The 18,028-nt window shown below is 41.0% G+C and overlaps 2 protein-coding genes across 2 annotated transcripts in view; both read left to right on the forward strand.

Annotated features, from left to right (window-relative positions):
- HTR2C (5-hydroxytryptamine receptor 2C) overlaps positions 1 to 18,028 on the forward strand; it is a 155,100-nt gene that overhangs the window by 30,467 nt on the left and 106,605 nt on the right. The window lies entirely within an intron of this gene.
- On the forward strand, positions 16,611 to 17,993 carry LOC125931919 (COUP transcription factor 2-like). The gene is made up of 2 exons (XM_049644208.1): positions 16,611 to 16,783; positions 16,976 to 17,993. Exons 1-2 carry the CDS (start codon positions 16,611 to 16,613, stop codon positions 17,991 to 17,993), a joined length of 1,191 nt encoding a protein of 396 aa, XP_049500165.1.

The raw sequence follows: 18,028 nt of genomic DNA on the forward strand, positions 1-18,028 counted from the left end.
TAAATGTTCTTTGGGATTTATTTCATTAAAATGGGACATATGCTTATAAGCTAAGTGTTGCTCCATTAGATAATTTTATCTTCATTTCTTTTGAAGAATTCCTTAAAGTCTAACTCTCTTTTTCTAGACATTTATACCTTTTAGCAAAGGATAGATATTGTCCAGCCCAGACTCCAGAAATACACTTAGAAAAGAGACTTGGGAAATATATCTAGGAATTATAGATCCACCCTCTTATTTTTCACCGTCATCCCAGGGGTCTTCAGGGATTCCATCAAAACCCTTTCAGTGGAGCCCAAGTTGTCCTCAATATTTTGGAAAAGCGATGGTGTATACAATTACACATGTGATAAGCAGAATCTCTCCGAATTCTTTGAATTGGTTAACAAGTAGTAAGACAGTCTTCTCATGTGTATAAAATAGCTCCAAAATTTGTATACCCAGAGCTCATTTTCTTATTTGTGTAAAGGTGATACACATTCCTAGATAAATGATATATTAAGTTCTATGACACGGATACTCAGTGTTCACCTAAACCAGAGGTCACGAGCTGGCAAGCCCTTTATCTGACTTCTGCCTGCAGGTGAGTTTTGTTTGGGCCTAGCCAACGATTTTAAAACGTTGTAAACTGGATACCTTTCAACAACGTGTAGATTCATCTTTGCTGTGTTTTCTGTTAGTCCCCATTTTCTCACACCTAGGTGTCTTCCTCATATTGCCTACCTTGTCCCTAAAGGCACTCAAGTTGGAGACAGGCCTCACAGCGTGTGAGCACAAGAGAGACAACCTCGATGTCAATACCCTACAGCCACTGGCTTGTTCATCCCCATTAGCCTAACAAGTTACTCCAGTCCCCTAGAAAAACACACACGTTCCGTCCAAGTATTTCTACAAGTCCCTATGAGCTGTCTCACATGTAATCACGAATGAATCAATCCGTATCACGCGCTGCTGCAGCTGCTCTGGGCTTTCGTCAAGCACGTATGTATCTGCCATCACCTGCCACCATTTACTGTATCAGCTGGTCATTCATCATCTGCCACTGGGCATCCATCATCATTTGCTGGGCATCCACTGAGTACCGCCATGTCTGTTGGGCATCCACAATCTCCCACCAGGCATTGTGGTCTCTGTTGATGCTCTGCCATTTCACCACCAGCGCCTTCCATGAGAATGCTGCTTCCCTGGCTTGGGTGCTGTTACCTGGTGCTGCCCTCAAGATATCACATGGTACCGCATTTGCTTCAGTCTCTATTGTACTCAGTGTTCCTTGCAGAGGTTAGGACTATGTCCCTCCATACTTTGTGGAATGTTCTGTTACCCAAACATTGAAAGACCAATGCTCGTCCCTGCCCCCTTCACAGAATCCCTGCGCAAAACGGCTTTTTGTTTTCTTTTTCGTTTTCTCCTTATTGTCGTCTCCCCAGGGTTGACACACTCTGTAGGGCTAATTTAGAGTTCATTTACAGATGCCTTCAATCCGGTCCTCCGCCCTCTGAAAGACTAAGCGGTGACCTTGCCAGTCTTGTGTGCTTGTGCATACCTAGACTTTATCCCTGTATCTGGCATCTTTTAAATGAATAAATGAATAACTCATGAGGTTAGGTACTGGGGATTTCCTGCCCCCACCCATCTAGACCTATGAATCTTTCACAGGTCAACCAAACTTGTTGGTTCAAACGTCTTCTAATATCTCCCTTCCCTCTTCAGATACACATAATCATTTTGCTGCAAGCTCTTTATCCTATGGCAAAAAAAAATTTTTACCAGGTAAGTTTCAATTTTAAGTGTAAAATCAATATACTTATGAAAAATTGCGGTGACCTATATTAAAGAATACAATCCAGAAGTTCTGGTTGTTGTTTGTATCTCTAGAGTCTGCTTTCTCTAGTTATTCTTTGCACTTTATTTCTCTTCTTTTTTCCTTAGAGGTATGCAGCTTTGGCCGATTAATTACGGCTTTCATCCTCCAATAAATTCACAAAATAAATTCAAAAGGTAATTTTAATGAACATTCCAGTGCTACTTGTAAGGGTCGTATGACCACAGGCACATAGCCAGCAATGTCTAAGCTAAGTAATAGCATCTAGCACCTAACTGAATGCTTGCTTCGTGTCACCCCCTGATGGTAAGGAAGGTGATGATGATAATTATAATAGCTGGCTTTAACCAAGCACTATATGGGAGGAAAAACGTTCCTGGGACCCTGCAAATTAAATTGGCAAAAGGCAGATTAACAACAGAGTTTATTATGATACATATGAACGCCTTCATAGAAAACAAGACCCAAAGAAGCAGCTGGATCTGGGGCTTATGGACCATCGTAACAAAGAGCAATATATTGGGAGAAGTGATAAGACAAAAGAAAAAGGCTTTTGGAAACCAATTTGACAATTTCATATTAAAAAAAAAAAAAAGAAAAGGGCTTTGAGCTTCTAGGGGTGGTATATCGTGGAAGGTAAATATGTGGAGAAAACTAATAGAAGGTAAAGGTTATTTTACTAAGGTTTGCTATACAGATTCAATTTCATGCGATCCTGGGGAGGATAAGTGTGTTTCCAGAGATTAAGAGCAATTCTCTTCAGGGTGCTTGGCTGGCTCGGTTGGTTAAGCTTTCGACTCTTGATTTCGGCTCAGGTCATGATCTCACGGTTCATGAGCTCGAGGCCTGCCTCAGGCTCCATGCTGACCCTGGGGAGCCTGCTTAGGATTCTCTCTCTCTCTCTCTCTCTCTCTCTCTTTCGGTCCCTCCTTCTTTCTCTCTCTCTCTTTCTCGAGATAAAGAAACAAACTTAAAAATATATAAAAAAGAGGTGCCTGGGTGGTTCAGTCAGTTAAGCCTCCAACTCTTGATTTTGGCTGAGGTCACGATCTCGTGATTTTGGGGGAATCCAGCCCCACGTCAGGCAGGCTCTGTGCTAACAGTACAGAGTCTGCTTGGGATTCTCTCTCTTTCTCTTTCTCTGCCCCTCTTCCGCTCTCTCTCTCTCTCTCTCCCCCTCAGAAATGAAATAAATAAATAAATAAATAAGAATAAAATGAAACATAGTTTCAGAGAGGGAGGGAAACCATAAGAGACTCTTAAATACGCAGAACAAACTGAAGGTTGAGGTGGGGGGGGTAGTGGGTGATGGGCATCGAGGAGGGCACTTGATGGGATGAGCCCTGGGCATTGCATGGAAGCGATGAATCCCGGGAACCTACCCCCGAAACCAAGAGCACACTGTATATGCTGTATGTGAGCCAATTTGACAATAAATTATAATAAGTAAATAATTAATTCAAAGAATATCATTAGCTATAAAAAAAGAAAAGAAGAAAAGAAACCTTTATATAGAGAGATAGATAGATATAGATATAAAGAGTAATTCTCTTCTTGGCATGGGAGAGAGAAACTTTAAAGGAGGGAAATTTATACTCCACTGTTGGACCGAAAGGGGGAGTAGAGCGTTTTTTCTCCATCTATCACTTCTCAGTTGCCTTTAGCTCAAAAGAATTCATATGCTCAAATGGCCTACTTTGGGGTGGCATACGCCCATCCTTCAGCGCTTAACTCTGTGTCCGCTACCTCATTTACTGCTCACAGTCAATAAAGGTAAGGAAAGCTGAAGCATACAATTTTACCAGATTTTAGGGCCGTAAAAGGCTAACCTCCATTCTCCTTTCGATGGCCGATATTAAGGGCCCCACTTCCCCAGCTGTTCAGACTTGTATTTCTGCCGCCGAGCCCTGGAAATGTGAAGACTCAAGCCAAATGCTGGCTCTTGCTTCCTGAAACTCGATATGGCTCTAGAGACACAGAGTAGCGTAACTGAAAAAATAACCTCCGGTAGGTCCAGGAGTCATTTCTCTGGACCCTAGAGTGATAATAACAGTTAACGCTTATCGTACGTTCACTAGAGCTATACATGGCCCTAGCTGCTAGACACTCTTTTAGAACCATAGCTTTCTTCACAATAATTTCATTATTTTGCATTTATAATGCATCTGTAATGCATTTCAGTGCATCTCAGACTCTTAACACCCTCTTAGACACAAAGTTTGAAAGCCCAGGTTTCAAAGCCTTTATTATCATGTGATTCCAAGACAGAATGAAGAAGTGGGGAAGGGTCAGAATATGTCTTCAATTAGTTGAAGGATTTTCATGCTCCTATGGCTCCAAAACATAAGAGCCAGATAAATGGGAGAAGATAAAGAAGCACATTAGGGTTCGATTAAATGGTCTTTATTGATGAAAAGCTCTACTTTTCAAGGAAACTCCGTTGCTGGAGTTTGTACAAAGAATTTCTCCTTCGTGTACGAGTTTGAACTAGGTATTTTCTAGGTGTTTTTCTACGTTTTGAGATTCTGTAATTAAACTTCCTACTGCTGTCACTTTGAACAAGTTACCTACTCGGAGCCTGAAATTATCATTATGGAGGTCGAAGTATACGGCTTTTGTGTATGATAGGGAGATGAAAAGAATTACTATTTCGTACAACAGGGTTATGTGCCTATAGTTGTGAGAGTCAATTTGCTGGAGCTAATCAGTCATTAGTCCAAGGAAAAAAAGTAAATTCTTTCTGTTCCTAGATGAAAACACTACTCACTAATTAGATATTATTTTAATAACTCAGAAGACATTTTTATCTCTTATTGCCATCCAAGTGAACATATAAGAAAATCTACTTAGAAATGAATGGACTGGGTATCCATAACCTTCACTCTTACACATTATGAGACGATTAAGGATAGCCTCCTTAGCCTCTATTTCAAAGGGCAGTCATTCAATCTTGAAAACTGCCTTTCACTTCTTTCTCTTCCCCCTTAGTCAAATTTCTATATTCTGTGAGTCCCGAAATGTGTTTTGTGTTAAATAAAGGATCAGAAATCTAAAATCTTACCACATGTTTTCACTCCTATGTGGATCCTGAGAAACTTAACAGAAGACAAGGGGAGAGGTGAAGGGGGGGGAAGTTACAGAGAGGGAAGGAGGCCAACCATAAGAGACTCTTAAAAACAGAATAAACTGAGAAATGATGGGGGTGGGAGGGAGGGGAGGGTGGGTGATGGGCATTGAGGACGGCACTTGTTGGGATGAGCCCTGGGTGTTGTATGGAAACCAATTGGACAATAAATTATATAGAGAAAAGATAAAATAAAATGAGAAAAAAAAGAAATCTAAAATCTTTGCACTCTAATTGCTTTGCATTCCAAATATACCAAAGACAGGTGCTCTGCACATTGTTCTCATAAAACTAAGTCCCCAAAATAAGCTTTGTGAGTTTTTTCCATGACTTAATGACAGGACAGTGTTTCTTTTTTAAATAAGAATATCAACATGACAAACAGGTTGAGTGAGATTTTTTTCTACACTGTGGATTTTTCTCACTGAGAAATGATTAATAAAATAGGTAGCAGAGATGGAATTTGAGCTACCTGTTTATTTATCTCTATTTTCTTTTCTTTTTTAAAAAAAATGTTTATTCTGAGAGAGAGAGCGCGTACACAAGTGGGGGAAGGGTAGAGAGAGAGAGGGAGAGAAAGAACCCCAAGCAGGCTCCAAGCTGTCCACGCAGAGCCCAAAAGTGGGCCTCGAACTCACAAACTGTGAGATCATGATCGGATCAAAATCAAGAGTTAGATGCTTGACTGACTGAGCCGCCCAGATGCCCCGGTTTATCTCTATCTTCATTATTTAATTACATGTTAAGAGACATGTGAGGGTCTTTATGGAAGTGTATATACAATCACAAAGCAGCCCGAGCCATGGCAGATCCTTATTTCTATTTTCTACGCAATTGTAGGATCGCGGCCTCTGTGGATTTTAACCCGATTCAGAAAGCAGAAGGGAAGAAAGTATTCTGAATCAGTACTTACAGTACACATAGGATAGTTAGGTCAGACCATGTTCTGCAGAGCAAAAGCTTTCCTTATTCTAGATAGAGTTCAGTTTTTAGAATGCCAAAGAATTACACTAGCTAATGAAAACCATACAGTATTTTCGCCTCACGATTATGTAGGAAAAAACCTTGAGGGAGAACTAAAAGAAAGACATTTAATATTTCTCAAGCACTTATTTATTTTTCTATTTTGCTTTAACTCCATCTCATATATTCTTGGCTTAATATCGTCTCCATATTTGTATTTATAGGGAGAAAGAACTTTTCTGGGCTCCCTATTTTAGTAACAAGTACAGAGGAGAAAAGCTAAATATGTGGTAATGAACTGATAGCCCAAGCTAAGTTTCATATATTTCATTTGAAATGGAAAACATATTCAAAATAGAGTGTAGATAAATAATGAAAAGTAAATTCCTTGTGTTCTTTTTAAAAAATTTTTTTAGTTATTAATTTTTTTGAGAGAGAGAAAGCAAGCTGGGGAGGGTCAAAAAGAGAGGGAGAGAGAAATCCCAAGCAGGTTCTGTGCTGTTAGCACAGAGCCTGACCGGGGGCTCGAACTCACGAGCTGTGAGATCATGACCTGAGCCAAAACCAAGAGCTGGAGCCTTAACAGACTGAGCCACCCAGGCGCCCCAATTCCTTATGTTCTTTGAAGTCTTTCTTGTGATGGGAGAAACTGACGTCTGATTTTCAATTCCTCAAAAACTTGATTACAATCTCTGTATATGCATGAATGTCACCCGTGGGTGAGACATAAAAACCATCGTAATCAACCCTTATGTTCTCTAAAAGGGATATAGGGGTAAAGAATAAAGACAGCAAGCGATTTCTACTAAACATTATAATACATTTTGCTTAATTACCAATAAAATGAAAATTTTTGAATAGAAAAGTTATATTAAAGCTAAATATTAACGTTAATCATATACATGTTTGAATTTTGTAGTTTCCTATTCTTTGCTCCAATTCTAACTAAAAACTACTGTGTTTTAACTAGATCTGTTTTGATCAAATGACTCTTAAATAATGCCGTATTAATATTGTGACTTTGGGCAAATCAATGGATGTATCTAAGAATTAGATTCTCCTTTACTAATGACCAGCTTTTACTGTGTACTTATCGTGGTATTTTAATCTACATGATCTCACCTAGCATCTACTTGATAGGTATTTGTAAATATTAAAGACTGAAATTGAAAAAATTTAGTAAGCAAATCTTGACACAACTTTAAGATATTATTTTTTATATTACATTGAACCAAGTCTCTAGCTATAATTAAAAAAATATGCATAAAGGGGTGCCTGGGTGCTCAGGTGGTTGAGTGTCCTACTTTGACTCAGGTCATGATCTCACAGTTCATGAGTTCGAGCCCCACATCCGGGTCTGTGCTGACAGCTCGGAGCTGAGAGCCTGCCTCAGATTTTATGTCTCCCTCTCTCTCTGCCCCTCCCCCACTTGCACTCGGTCTCTCTTTCAAAAGAATAAATAAATACATAAACATTTTTTTAAAAGATATGCATATGAAAACGTACACTGTGTATTTCTACCTCTACCAAAGCAAATATTCTGGAGGTATTTTCTTGGTTTTAGTATTATATATATACATATATACGTATGTATACATATATATACATGCACATGTATGTATGTACATATATGTATATGTATATATACATATGTGTGTATACGTATATGTATACATATACATGTATACATGTACATATACATGTATAGGTATATGCCTATACATATATGTATAGGTATACACATATATGTATATATACATGCATATATGTACATACATATACATATATATGTGCATATATATGGGCTTGGTTTAATTATAATGAAGTAAGGTAAATGTCTTATAGTTTACATATAAATATATATATATATTTTTGGTTCGGTTTAATTATAATGAAGTAAGGTAAATGTCTTATAGTTTAAGTAGAGTAGGAAACTTAAATGAATACTTCCCCAAAAGTTATTTCATTTAAAAACGTAAAGGCAATTGTTGAAGACCACCATTTCATAAATAATTACAAATTACTGAATTTTTACTGTAATTCATTCACCTAAGTTTCATTTTAATTAGTTATGTAAATAACCACATAAAAGAGGGAAGAGGCAGTAAGGAAATCTAAGACTGTATTTAATTCTGATGTAGACTATTGTGCCAGTGTGATTAAGAACTGTCTAGTTTTTACTGTGAAATAAACAAAGAATCTTAAAAGATATTGCTCATGCCATTATATGACACTTGTAACTCTCATGTTCTCTTGCATTTTTTCCAGACGTGTTAGGATTACTTGAAAAAAAAAATGACAATTTAACAACGCACAGGTGATAGTTAATAGGAAAAATAAAAGTACAGAAGGGGGGGGGCGCCTGGGTGGCTCAGTCCGTTAAGCAACAGACTTCCGCGGATCATGAACTGGGTCATGATCAGGTCAAGATCTCCCTGTATGCGAGTTCCAGCCCCGCGGGGGACTCTGTGCTGACAGCTCAGAGCCTGGAGCCTGCTTGGGATTCTGTGTCTCAGTCTCTCTGCCCCTCCCCCACTCGTGCTCTGTCTCTGTCTCTCAAAAATAAATAAACATTAAAAATGAAGAAAAAATAAAAAATAAAAATAAAAGTATAGGAAGGAAAAATAGTAGGACCACAAAAGGAAAACCTCAACTCACTTATGGCTTAAGGAAATTACTATATGCCTCTATGCTGTAACACAATAACAATAACAAAAATAAGATTAATAGTGATAGCTATGATATATATTGGGGCCCAGTTATATGCCAAACACTTTACTCAAAACTTATGACTTAACCTAATAAAACTACATGAGGTAGGTACTATTATTTACCTTTTATAGATAAGGAAACCTAAGTCCAGGTTGTACAATAAGGAAGTATGGATCTAACCTCAAAGTCTATACTCTTTCCAGTTTGCTTTGCTATGTCATATAAATAATAGCAGTTCCTCAAATTTAATATTTTTACTTAAATCGTTCATCAAAACCTCAGAGCAGGGGCACCTGGGTGGCTCAGTCGGTTAAGTGTCCGACTTCAGCTCAGGTCACGATCTCACGGTCTGTGAGTTCGAGCCCCGCGTCGGGCTCTGGGCTGACGGCTCGGAGCCTGGAGCCTGCTTTCGATTCTGTGTTTCCCTCTCTCTCTGCTCCTCCCCCGTTCATGCTCTGTCTCTCTCTCTGTCTCAAAAATAAATAAACGTTAAAAAAAAAAAATTAAAAAAAAAAAACAACCTCAGAGCAGTCCTTCATTATAGGTATTATCCATACCTAACAAATCTGGCAGGAAAAAAACAATGCATATGTGTTGACTTGAAAAAAATATGCTTGGGCACCTGGGTGGCTCAGTCAGTTAAGTGTCCAACTTCAGCTCGGGTTGCGATCTCACGGTTTGTGAGTTCAAGCCCAGCATCCAGCTCTGTGCTGGCAGCATGGAGCCTGCTTGGGATTCTCTCTCTCTCTCTCTCTCTCTGCCCCTCCCCTGCTTGTGCTCGTGCTGTCTCTCTCTCTCTCAAAATAAATAAACATTTTTTAAAAAGAAAATAGCCATATATAATTTCTAAAGGTTAAATCCTGGAGTAATCTTTGTCAAATTGGAGCATACGTTCTTAAATCATCTCAAAATGGAAACAAACAGAATTATATTCTTTTTCAACAATAAAGGTTATGTTTGTCAATGCAATCTTGGGATATTGATCTGACCTGTCAGAGATCACTTCTGCTGAGCAGCAGGTGCATTCCAAAAATTGCGATTACATATTCACTACATTTTTTAGTCAGCCAAGTCAGATAACTGAAACCACAGAATTCATCCAGGGATTGAAATTAAACATTTTCCTTTATTAACTAATTAAATAAATCAAATAATTCTCAAAATGTCTTTCACTTTGTACATTTAATTTTATAGCTATCAGATTTGGTTTCTGCATCCTTTCTAAAATATCTTTCTGCATCCTTCCTAAAATATCTATCTAAATGAAATTAAAACCTTATTTTACCCAGAAGCCACTCCATCCCATTCAACCCTGTGACCAAACTCTACTATCTTTAACACTCTAAGAAACTCTTGTGGGTCCAGAAACAACCAGTTAGCCACCAGGATGGAGATGTTCCAACAATCTTTGATCTAACAATGATCAAAGAAAATAAAGGTCATAATTAAACTATTATAACTCAAGTGCTAAATCACAGTGAATATAAAACACATTCAATATCTGTTTTTTAGCACTGAACAAACAAAACACAGGAAATACAAATGTGTTAACCCCAATGCCTACCGACAAGGGAGTTTATAATATACTTATACATGTGTGTGTTTGTATGTGTCTGTGGGAAGCACAATTTGGAAAAAGAGATAATGAACAGGGGCGCCTGGGTGGCTCAATCAGTTGAGCATCCGATTTTGGCTCAGGTCATGATCTCACGGTTTGTGAGTTCGAGCCCTGCATCGGGCTCTGAGCTGACAGTGCAGAGCCTGCTTGGGATTCTCTCTCTCTCTCTCTCTCTCAAAATAAATAAAAGAAAGTAAAAGAAAATTTTAAATAAAGATAATGAACAACGTGGGGTTACATGCTAATGATGCAATGTATTGAACACATAATATATAGTTCAGAAATACAGTGGAGGGACATGTCCGCATGGTCAACCAGTGCAAAAAGAGCTTACAGCAGCAATATTTAAATGACTATGATAAAGTAGGTGACATTTTCCCAGCTATCAAACTGCTTCATAAATGGTCTTCTTCATACTTGCTAAATATACTCAAAGCCAACTCAACATTGAGGAAAAACAGAGAAATGCAACTTAATTACACGCACACATTCAGGATCGCATCTTTTCACTAATAGTTTATTGAAAATACAACTGCTTATATTTTGTAGCTTTCAGAGATATCTAAATTCTTGCTAGTTCTTGTGAAAGAAAAATAGATATAGTGTAAAATGTCATGACAAAATACTATGGAACAGAAACATGATGGCAAAAACATCCGGATAAAGCTAATATATTGATAACATTTTTACTAATAGATTGACAAAATATATATTGATAATTACACTAATATATTGATGTCTAGATAGATAAATAAAAATTTTACCTCAATTACTATCTGCTGTGTTAAAAAACGGCACTAATACATAAATAAAATGACCATTACTTGCGAGTCTCTCTCTGCCCCTCCCCCGCTCGTGCTCGCGCTCTTTCAAAATTAATAAATAAACTTCTAAAAAAAAATTTTTAAAAGGAAAGAAAGTTCACCCTGTATTAGGCCTTGTGCTTGGCATTACGAATACAGAGGTGAATAAACAGGGCCCTAGCCCCAAAGGAACTTACTCACTTTTTACAAAATACTCGAATAACTTAAATGTTACATAGTCTAAAAAAACAAAAAAAAAACCACAAACAAACAAATAAATAAATGTTACATAGGCTAGCATTTTCTATTGTAGTGTCACTAGGTAAAACTTCTAATTTTCAGCATCAGCCTTGAACAATTCCTAGGGAATTTTTTTTTTTTTTTTTTTTTTTTTTTAAATAGCAGCTTCAGGTTTCTTTACTGTTACTATAGTACCAGGAACTCTGCTAATCACTTTACACATTATGGCGTCTGAGCCTCACAATAACAACATTACAGGGTGTATCGTATGATCTTGTTTTACAGATAAGGAAGCAATGGCTTTGGAGTATAATTATTCAACATCATACCAAAAGTGTCAGAGTCAGAATCTGAAGCTACTGCGTTTTTTCTTTTTTCTCATTTAAAAAAAAAAAAATTGTCCAGTTCCTAGAGAAATTTCAAAATCAGCAGCGGCTAAATTCAGTGACTCTGACTAAAGGTAACTCATGGAGATCTGAGATATCTATTTTTTTTTTTTGTTTTTTCCTTTTTATTTTATTTTAGAGAGAGAGAGAGCACGTGCGCGCAAGCCAGGGAGAGGGGCAGAGGGAGGGAGAGAGAACCTTAAGCAGGCTCCACGCTCAGAGTGGAGTCCGATGTGGGGCTCAACCCCACGACCCTGGGATCATGACCAGAGCCTAAATCAAGAGTCAGACACTCAACTGACTGAGCCACCCAGGTGCCCCTGAGATACCCATTTCTAATTAAAATCCTTGAGGCAAATAGTGGTTTTGTAACATCCTTCTTCAGGAAATAAGATGAAATGCAGAAGGGGAGGATGCCTATGTCTACATGACGACAAAGGTTTGCACCATTTGTGGGTGGTACTGTCGATGAAAGGATTAGTCGCATTCCTTTTTCGAAGCGGCTTTTTAACATTGCAAGTGAAATGTATCGGAGGTGCTTCGTCAGTCCATCTGTCAATGCAGATGTCAATAAGCATGAAATGCCACTAAATCTCGGTGGTATTCCTCGAGGTGTCATAGTGCTGCAGGAAATGGGTTTTGGTATCGGACGAACATGGATTTAAATCCTTATGTTACCTTCTTCTCACCTGGGACAAATGACTTTTTACTTCTGAATCACAATTTCTTCATCTATAAAACAGAAACGAGCATCTAACAGATGGCACTGAGGGTCTGCGGTCACGTGTATGGAACACCTGGCATTTAGTATGCGCGTGATATTGTAATATTATTAATGAAATTACTCTGAGGAATTTATTGCAGTAGAATGTTATTTTGGAAGCCCTGAAAAGAAGTGACCAGGAAAATTCTGTTTAGCTTCACATGCCACCAACTTCTGACCATCTGTTCCCAAAAAAGATAGGATAGTAGAATGAGATCACAGAACAAGAAAAAAGAATGCAACATCTCCTAAGCCAGCTTACAAATGCGATGACTGTCTACCCTTGTGAATAGTATTTGATTAGCGTCTTTGTGTGTGTGTGTATAGATAGATAGACAGATGGAGAGGGAAATAATCATGCATATTTCATATATATATATATATATTGATGGAGAGGGAAATAATCATACATATTTCATTTTCCCATTCATATATGCTTTTGTTGCCATTTCCATGTTAAAGAAAAAAAGTTTGGGGCGCCTGGGTGGCTCAGTTGGTTAAGCGTCCGACTTCAGCTCAGGTCACGATCTTGCGGTCCGTGAGTTCGAGCCCCGCGTCGGGCTCTGGGCTGACGGCTCAGAGCCTGGAGCCTGTTTCAGGTTCTGTGTCTCCCTCTCTCTCTGCCCCTCCCCCACTCGCGCTCTGTCTCCCTCTGTCTCAAAATTAAAAAAAAAAAATTAAGAAAAAAAAAGAAAAAAGTTTGTGTCTGTCATTTTGAAAACAAAGCTACCTATGAGCTACCATGAAGCATCCTATGTAAGAGGCAGTGACTGACCCTCTAGGGATTAGATGGGGGGTTGTGCTGTGTAGTAAGGAATCTTTGCTGTCCCAGGTCAGAGGTGGAAAAAACCTTAAGCTCCAGGCTAAAGACTCCAGTGCTCATCCTGATTCTCTTTCTGTTACTATCTCTTGGGAGTCTGCACAAACAAAAGAAATGGAAAGTAAAATATATATAGGGCCAAATGACAAAAGAGAATATGAGAAGTTTTGTGTATAAATCCTACACCTGAACCTTAATCATAGACTGACCCACCTCCCCGGGACTCCATTTCAGAAGGCTTTTGGCAAAAGAACAAATTGCCTCTGGTTGCAGCCTCATTTTCCAGTTGTCTGCACAGGTCTTTAAGGTAATAAAGGGTGCCTAGACCTGAATCTGGTTCGTATCAGTGGATAACTAGTAAGAACAGTGGAAGCAAAATTGTAGAGATGTGTTATCTTGGGTGGGAGACTGTAGTTGATATCCTAAATATTTAACTCATCTGTGCATAATCTTTCCATTTATCACTGAAGAACCTTGTAAAGCAGATAAAACAGGCAATTTTCTCAAGCTTTCGGAAGGGAAACGAAATCCCAAGGTGGGTGCACACATACAGACGGTATGTGGCAGAGCAGATACTAGAACAAATCTTTCTCCTCCCTTCCCTACACTCATTAGAACCACAGAATATGGATTCTTCTGTGCCCTGCATATCGGAAGCAGAGTTAGGCACCTGTGAACGGTATCGATGTTTTACGCATAAAATCTCTAAAACGGCCTCATAGTCTAAGTAATAATCCTCGAAACTCAAGGCGACAACTGCTTCTCGTGAACAGTGGGGCCCTGGGCTCGTTCAGACTCACATTCCCGCTACTCTGAAAGGCCACTGGGGAATGGTTTTAGTCCAAGGCTAGCAAGTATTTCAAATAACTCTACACTTTAATGAAAATCTCTCCAGTTCTGAGCCTGGTTGCCCCTTGTTAGATGTCAACTTATTCGTAAGAGAACTGGAGGCATTAGGCACAGGACAAGATTTTATGGGTTTATTCAGCAATGAGTTCTGTTTTCTGAAATATGGCAAAGTGGGCTTTTTGGAACAACACTACCAAATAAGTATATTGGATATATGGATGTGTGTGTGTGTGTGTGTGTGTGTGTGTGTGTACATATCAAAGAACTGACAAGATAGTAAGGAATAACGACGGCAAAATTTTAGTTGGGGGTGGAACCCCGATATAGGATTGAAGCACCTTTTGCCCTACAGATAATTTGCTAAACAAGGGAGTTTGAAAGTATGCGGACAGGAATGCAAACAGATCATCCTCATTTTAAGTCGGCTTCCTAAAGAACTATACCCTGATAGAAGGGTAAACCAGACCCAAACCTGAACCACACTCTCACCCCTGCAGTTTGTAAGGAAAAGTGCCTTGGAGCGGAGGGGTGAAGGGAACCTGTTTTTGATCAATTCTAACCACAAGCCAGGGCACACAGTGATTTGCAAGGGTCAAAAAAACCCAAGCTATACATTTAGTGGATCACAGTCTTGGAACATAGTGCACCATGCATCAGTTAAAAAACAGCAAACAGTGCAGTTGACAAAAAGCAACTAAAGTTGAAGAGGTACTTCACAAAAGAAGTCCAAATGAGTCGGAGTACCTTTCTGTATGTGCTGCTCAAACTTAGTAGTGATCAGGGAAATTAAAACCACAATTAAGCACCAGTAAATAGTCACTGGATGAGCAAAATTGAAACTGTGAGTATACTTGTGTTGGCAAACACGTGGAGCAATAGGAACTCACACAGTTGTGATGGGAATGAATGTAAATTGATAAAACTATCTTGAAAAATGGCACAGCATTAATAGCAATCTTAGAAAAGTATAGGGGGGCGCCTGGGCGGCTCAGTCAGTTAAACGTCAGACTCTCGATTTCCGCTCAGCTGACGATCTCTCAGTTTGTGAGTTCCAGCCCTGTGTCAGGCTCTGCACTGACAGTGTGGAGCCGGCTTGGGATCTTTCTCTCTCCTTCTGCCCCTTCCCCCCTCCTCTCTTTCAAAATAAGTAAGCTTTTTTTTTTTTTTAAGTTTGTGCCCTCTAATCCAGAACTTCCACTGTTGAGTATACAGTCTAGAGAATGCCTTACAACTGAGCACCAACATACGTGTAGAAGAATTATTTGCAGCATTATTGCTTGTAAATACCCCAAACTGGAAGAAATAAAATTATACAACAAACAGTAAAGCATATACTTAAATTGCTGCCTTTAGTAATACAACCAAATATCATGCAGATAAAAAAGCTGAGGCACAGAGTGATACGATTGTTTACCCAAAATCACACATATTTTAAGCGACAGAGGTAGGATTTACCTGCAAGCAATCACATTCTAAAGTCCTTAGGTATTATATGGTGCTGCTTCTCATAAATTTGTTCCCTAAGAAGTGATTGATATTAGGATAAGCTATATGAAATTGACATGTTTTGTGAGTCAAAAGAGTTGAATACTAGCAAATTCATACGGTTCAACCCAACAGTTCTCTTAAGTTCTGAAATCACCTAGTTGGTCTGAGATCACCTTGCACAGTGTATCAGCTTATTTCTCCCTAGCCTTCGCCCTCAAAATGAGTTTTTATACTGTCTTTTATTGGTGACAAAAGTTTCCTCTGAATGCCATCATTGCTGAAGACTCTGGGTTGCTTCTTTATTCTGGTTTTTATTTTATTAAGTGACTGTGGTAAAAAAAAAAAAAAAAAAAAAGTCTTACGAGCCATAGGGAATGGAAATGATGAAAGCAATTACAAATGTTAACACAGACCAAGAATGATAGTCTTCTGCGTGCATTTGTACTAGTGACCCACTTCCCAGGCAACAGAGGCTTCCCAAATGAAAAAACCCGTAATAATCTTTTTCTGGGAGTGAACCAGAGAGGGCGGGGGAGAGTGAACGCAAGTGAGATCTTTGGACAGATTTTTTTTTGGGGGGGGGGGGGCGGCTCCTCTTTCTGTCTTGAATCCAGACAGTCCACTTGCGGTTCTCCCTAAGCCTCCCTCTGTCTCGCCATATTTGGCTTCCCCTCACTCTCGCGCGGCACCTACCCCGCCCTTTCTGGCGGGAAGCCCTCCAAACCGGTAGAACTTCGTCGAGGGAAACAGATAAAACAAATACACGGGCCCAGCGAGGCTGATAAAACTTTGCAAAACTAGAAACAAAAAAGGAAAAACTAACCAACCTCAACCAACCAGCGCCCTGCCTGCTGGGGGCGCCGTCCTACGTCCTGTCGCACAATCATACACACAAAAGGCAGTGCGCCGGTGCCAGAGACCCGGAGCCGCCATCATCCACAGACGGGGGAGCGGAAAATACGGACGCGGCCCTCACAGATATGGAGACAGGAGTCCCCGTGAAGTTCGAACCCCAGGATGAGATGTCTGGCTTTCAGGACAGCCTAGTCTTACAGGTACCACCTCTGCCAAACCCACTGCCCTGGGCCGTGTATATGCCGCAGATGCCCGGACAAGGGAGCCCAGCCAGCATGCTGACCGAAATGGCGGCTGACGACCAGGGTGGCTTTGACGGCTACGGCGGTAACCAGCAGCAGCCGCTGCCGCCGCCACTGCAGCCGCTGTCGCCACTGCCGCCGCCACTGCAGCCACTGCCGCCGCCGCCGCCACCACCGCCACCGCCGCTGCCACCACCGCCACCGCCGCCGCCGCCGCAGCCGTTGCCGCCGCCGTTGCCGCCGCCACTGCAGCCGCTGCCGCCACTGCAGCCGCCGCCGCCACTGCAGCCGCCCCAACAGCAAATCCAGTGCATGGTGTGCGGGGACAAGGCAAGCGGCAAGCACTACGGCCAGTTCACATGCGAGGGCTGCAAGAGCTTCTTCAAGCGCAGCGTGAAGAAGAACCTGAGCTTCAGATGCCAAGCCAACCAAGACTGTCGCGTCGATCAGCACCGTCGCAACCGGTGCCAGTACTGCCGCTTCAGAAAGTGCCTCGACGTCGGTATGAAACCAGAAGCAGTGCAAAGCAACAGGAGACCGCCCACCCAGCCAGCCCACGGGCCATCTGCGCTGACCACCCGGCAACCCTCCGACTGCTATCCGAACCTGTCTGGGTATGTTTCTCTGCTCCTCAGCGCGGAGCCCAACCCCTTGCCTTGGTCAAGCTGCCAGTTCATACCGCCCAACACCATCCTCAGCCTCGAGGACATTTGCGAACAGGCTGCGCGGATGCTCTTCGGCGCCGTGGAATGGGCCCGGAACATACCCTTCTTCCCGGCCCTGCCGCTCAGCGACCAGGTGGCCATGCTTCGCCTTACCTGGTGCGAGCTGTTCACGCTGAACTGGGCGCGGTGCTCCATGCCACTCCATGTGGTCTCGTTCCTGGCCTCGACCTGCTTACACAACACGCCCATGTCTTCGGACCAAGTTGCCGTCTTTATGGACAACGTCCGGATCTTCCAAGAGCAAACCGAGAAGCTCAAAGCTCTGCAAGTCGACCCCACCGAGTACAGCTGCCTCAAGGCCATCGTCCTGTTCACTTCAGATGCCAGCGGTCTCTCCGATGCGGCGCAAGTGGAAAGCTTGCAGGAGAAGTCCCAGTGCGCCCTGGAGCAATACGTTAGGAACCAGTACAGGGACCAACCAACGCGATTCGGAAAGCTTTTGCTTCGCCTCCCTTCCTTCCGCACCGTGTCCTCCGCAGTCATAGAGCAGTTATTTTTCATCCACCTGGTAGGTAAAACCCCCATCAAAACCCTCATCCGGGGTATGTTACTGTCAGGTAACAGTTACAGCAGTAATAACTAGCCGTACGTGGCACTTCAAAAAATAAGTCAAAATAA

Source organism: Panthera uncia, chromosome X, assembly GCF_023721935.1.
Source record: "Panthera uncia isolate 11264 chromosome X, Puncia_PCG_1.0, whole genome shotgun sequence".
NCBI lineage: Eukaryota > Metazoa > Chordata > Mammalia > Carnivora > Felidae > Panthera > Panthera uncia.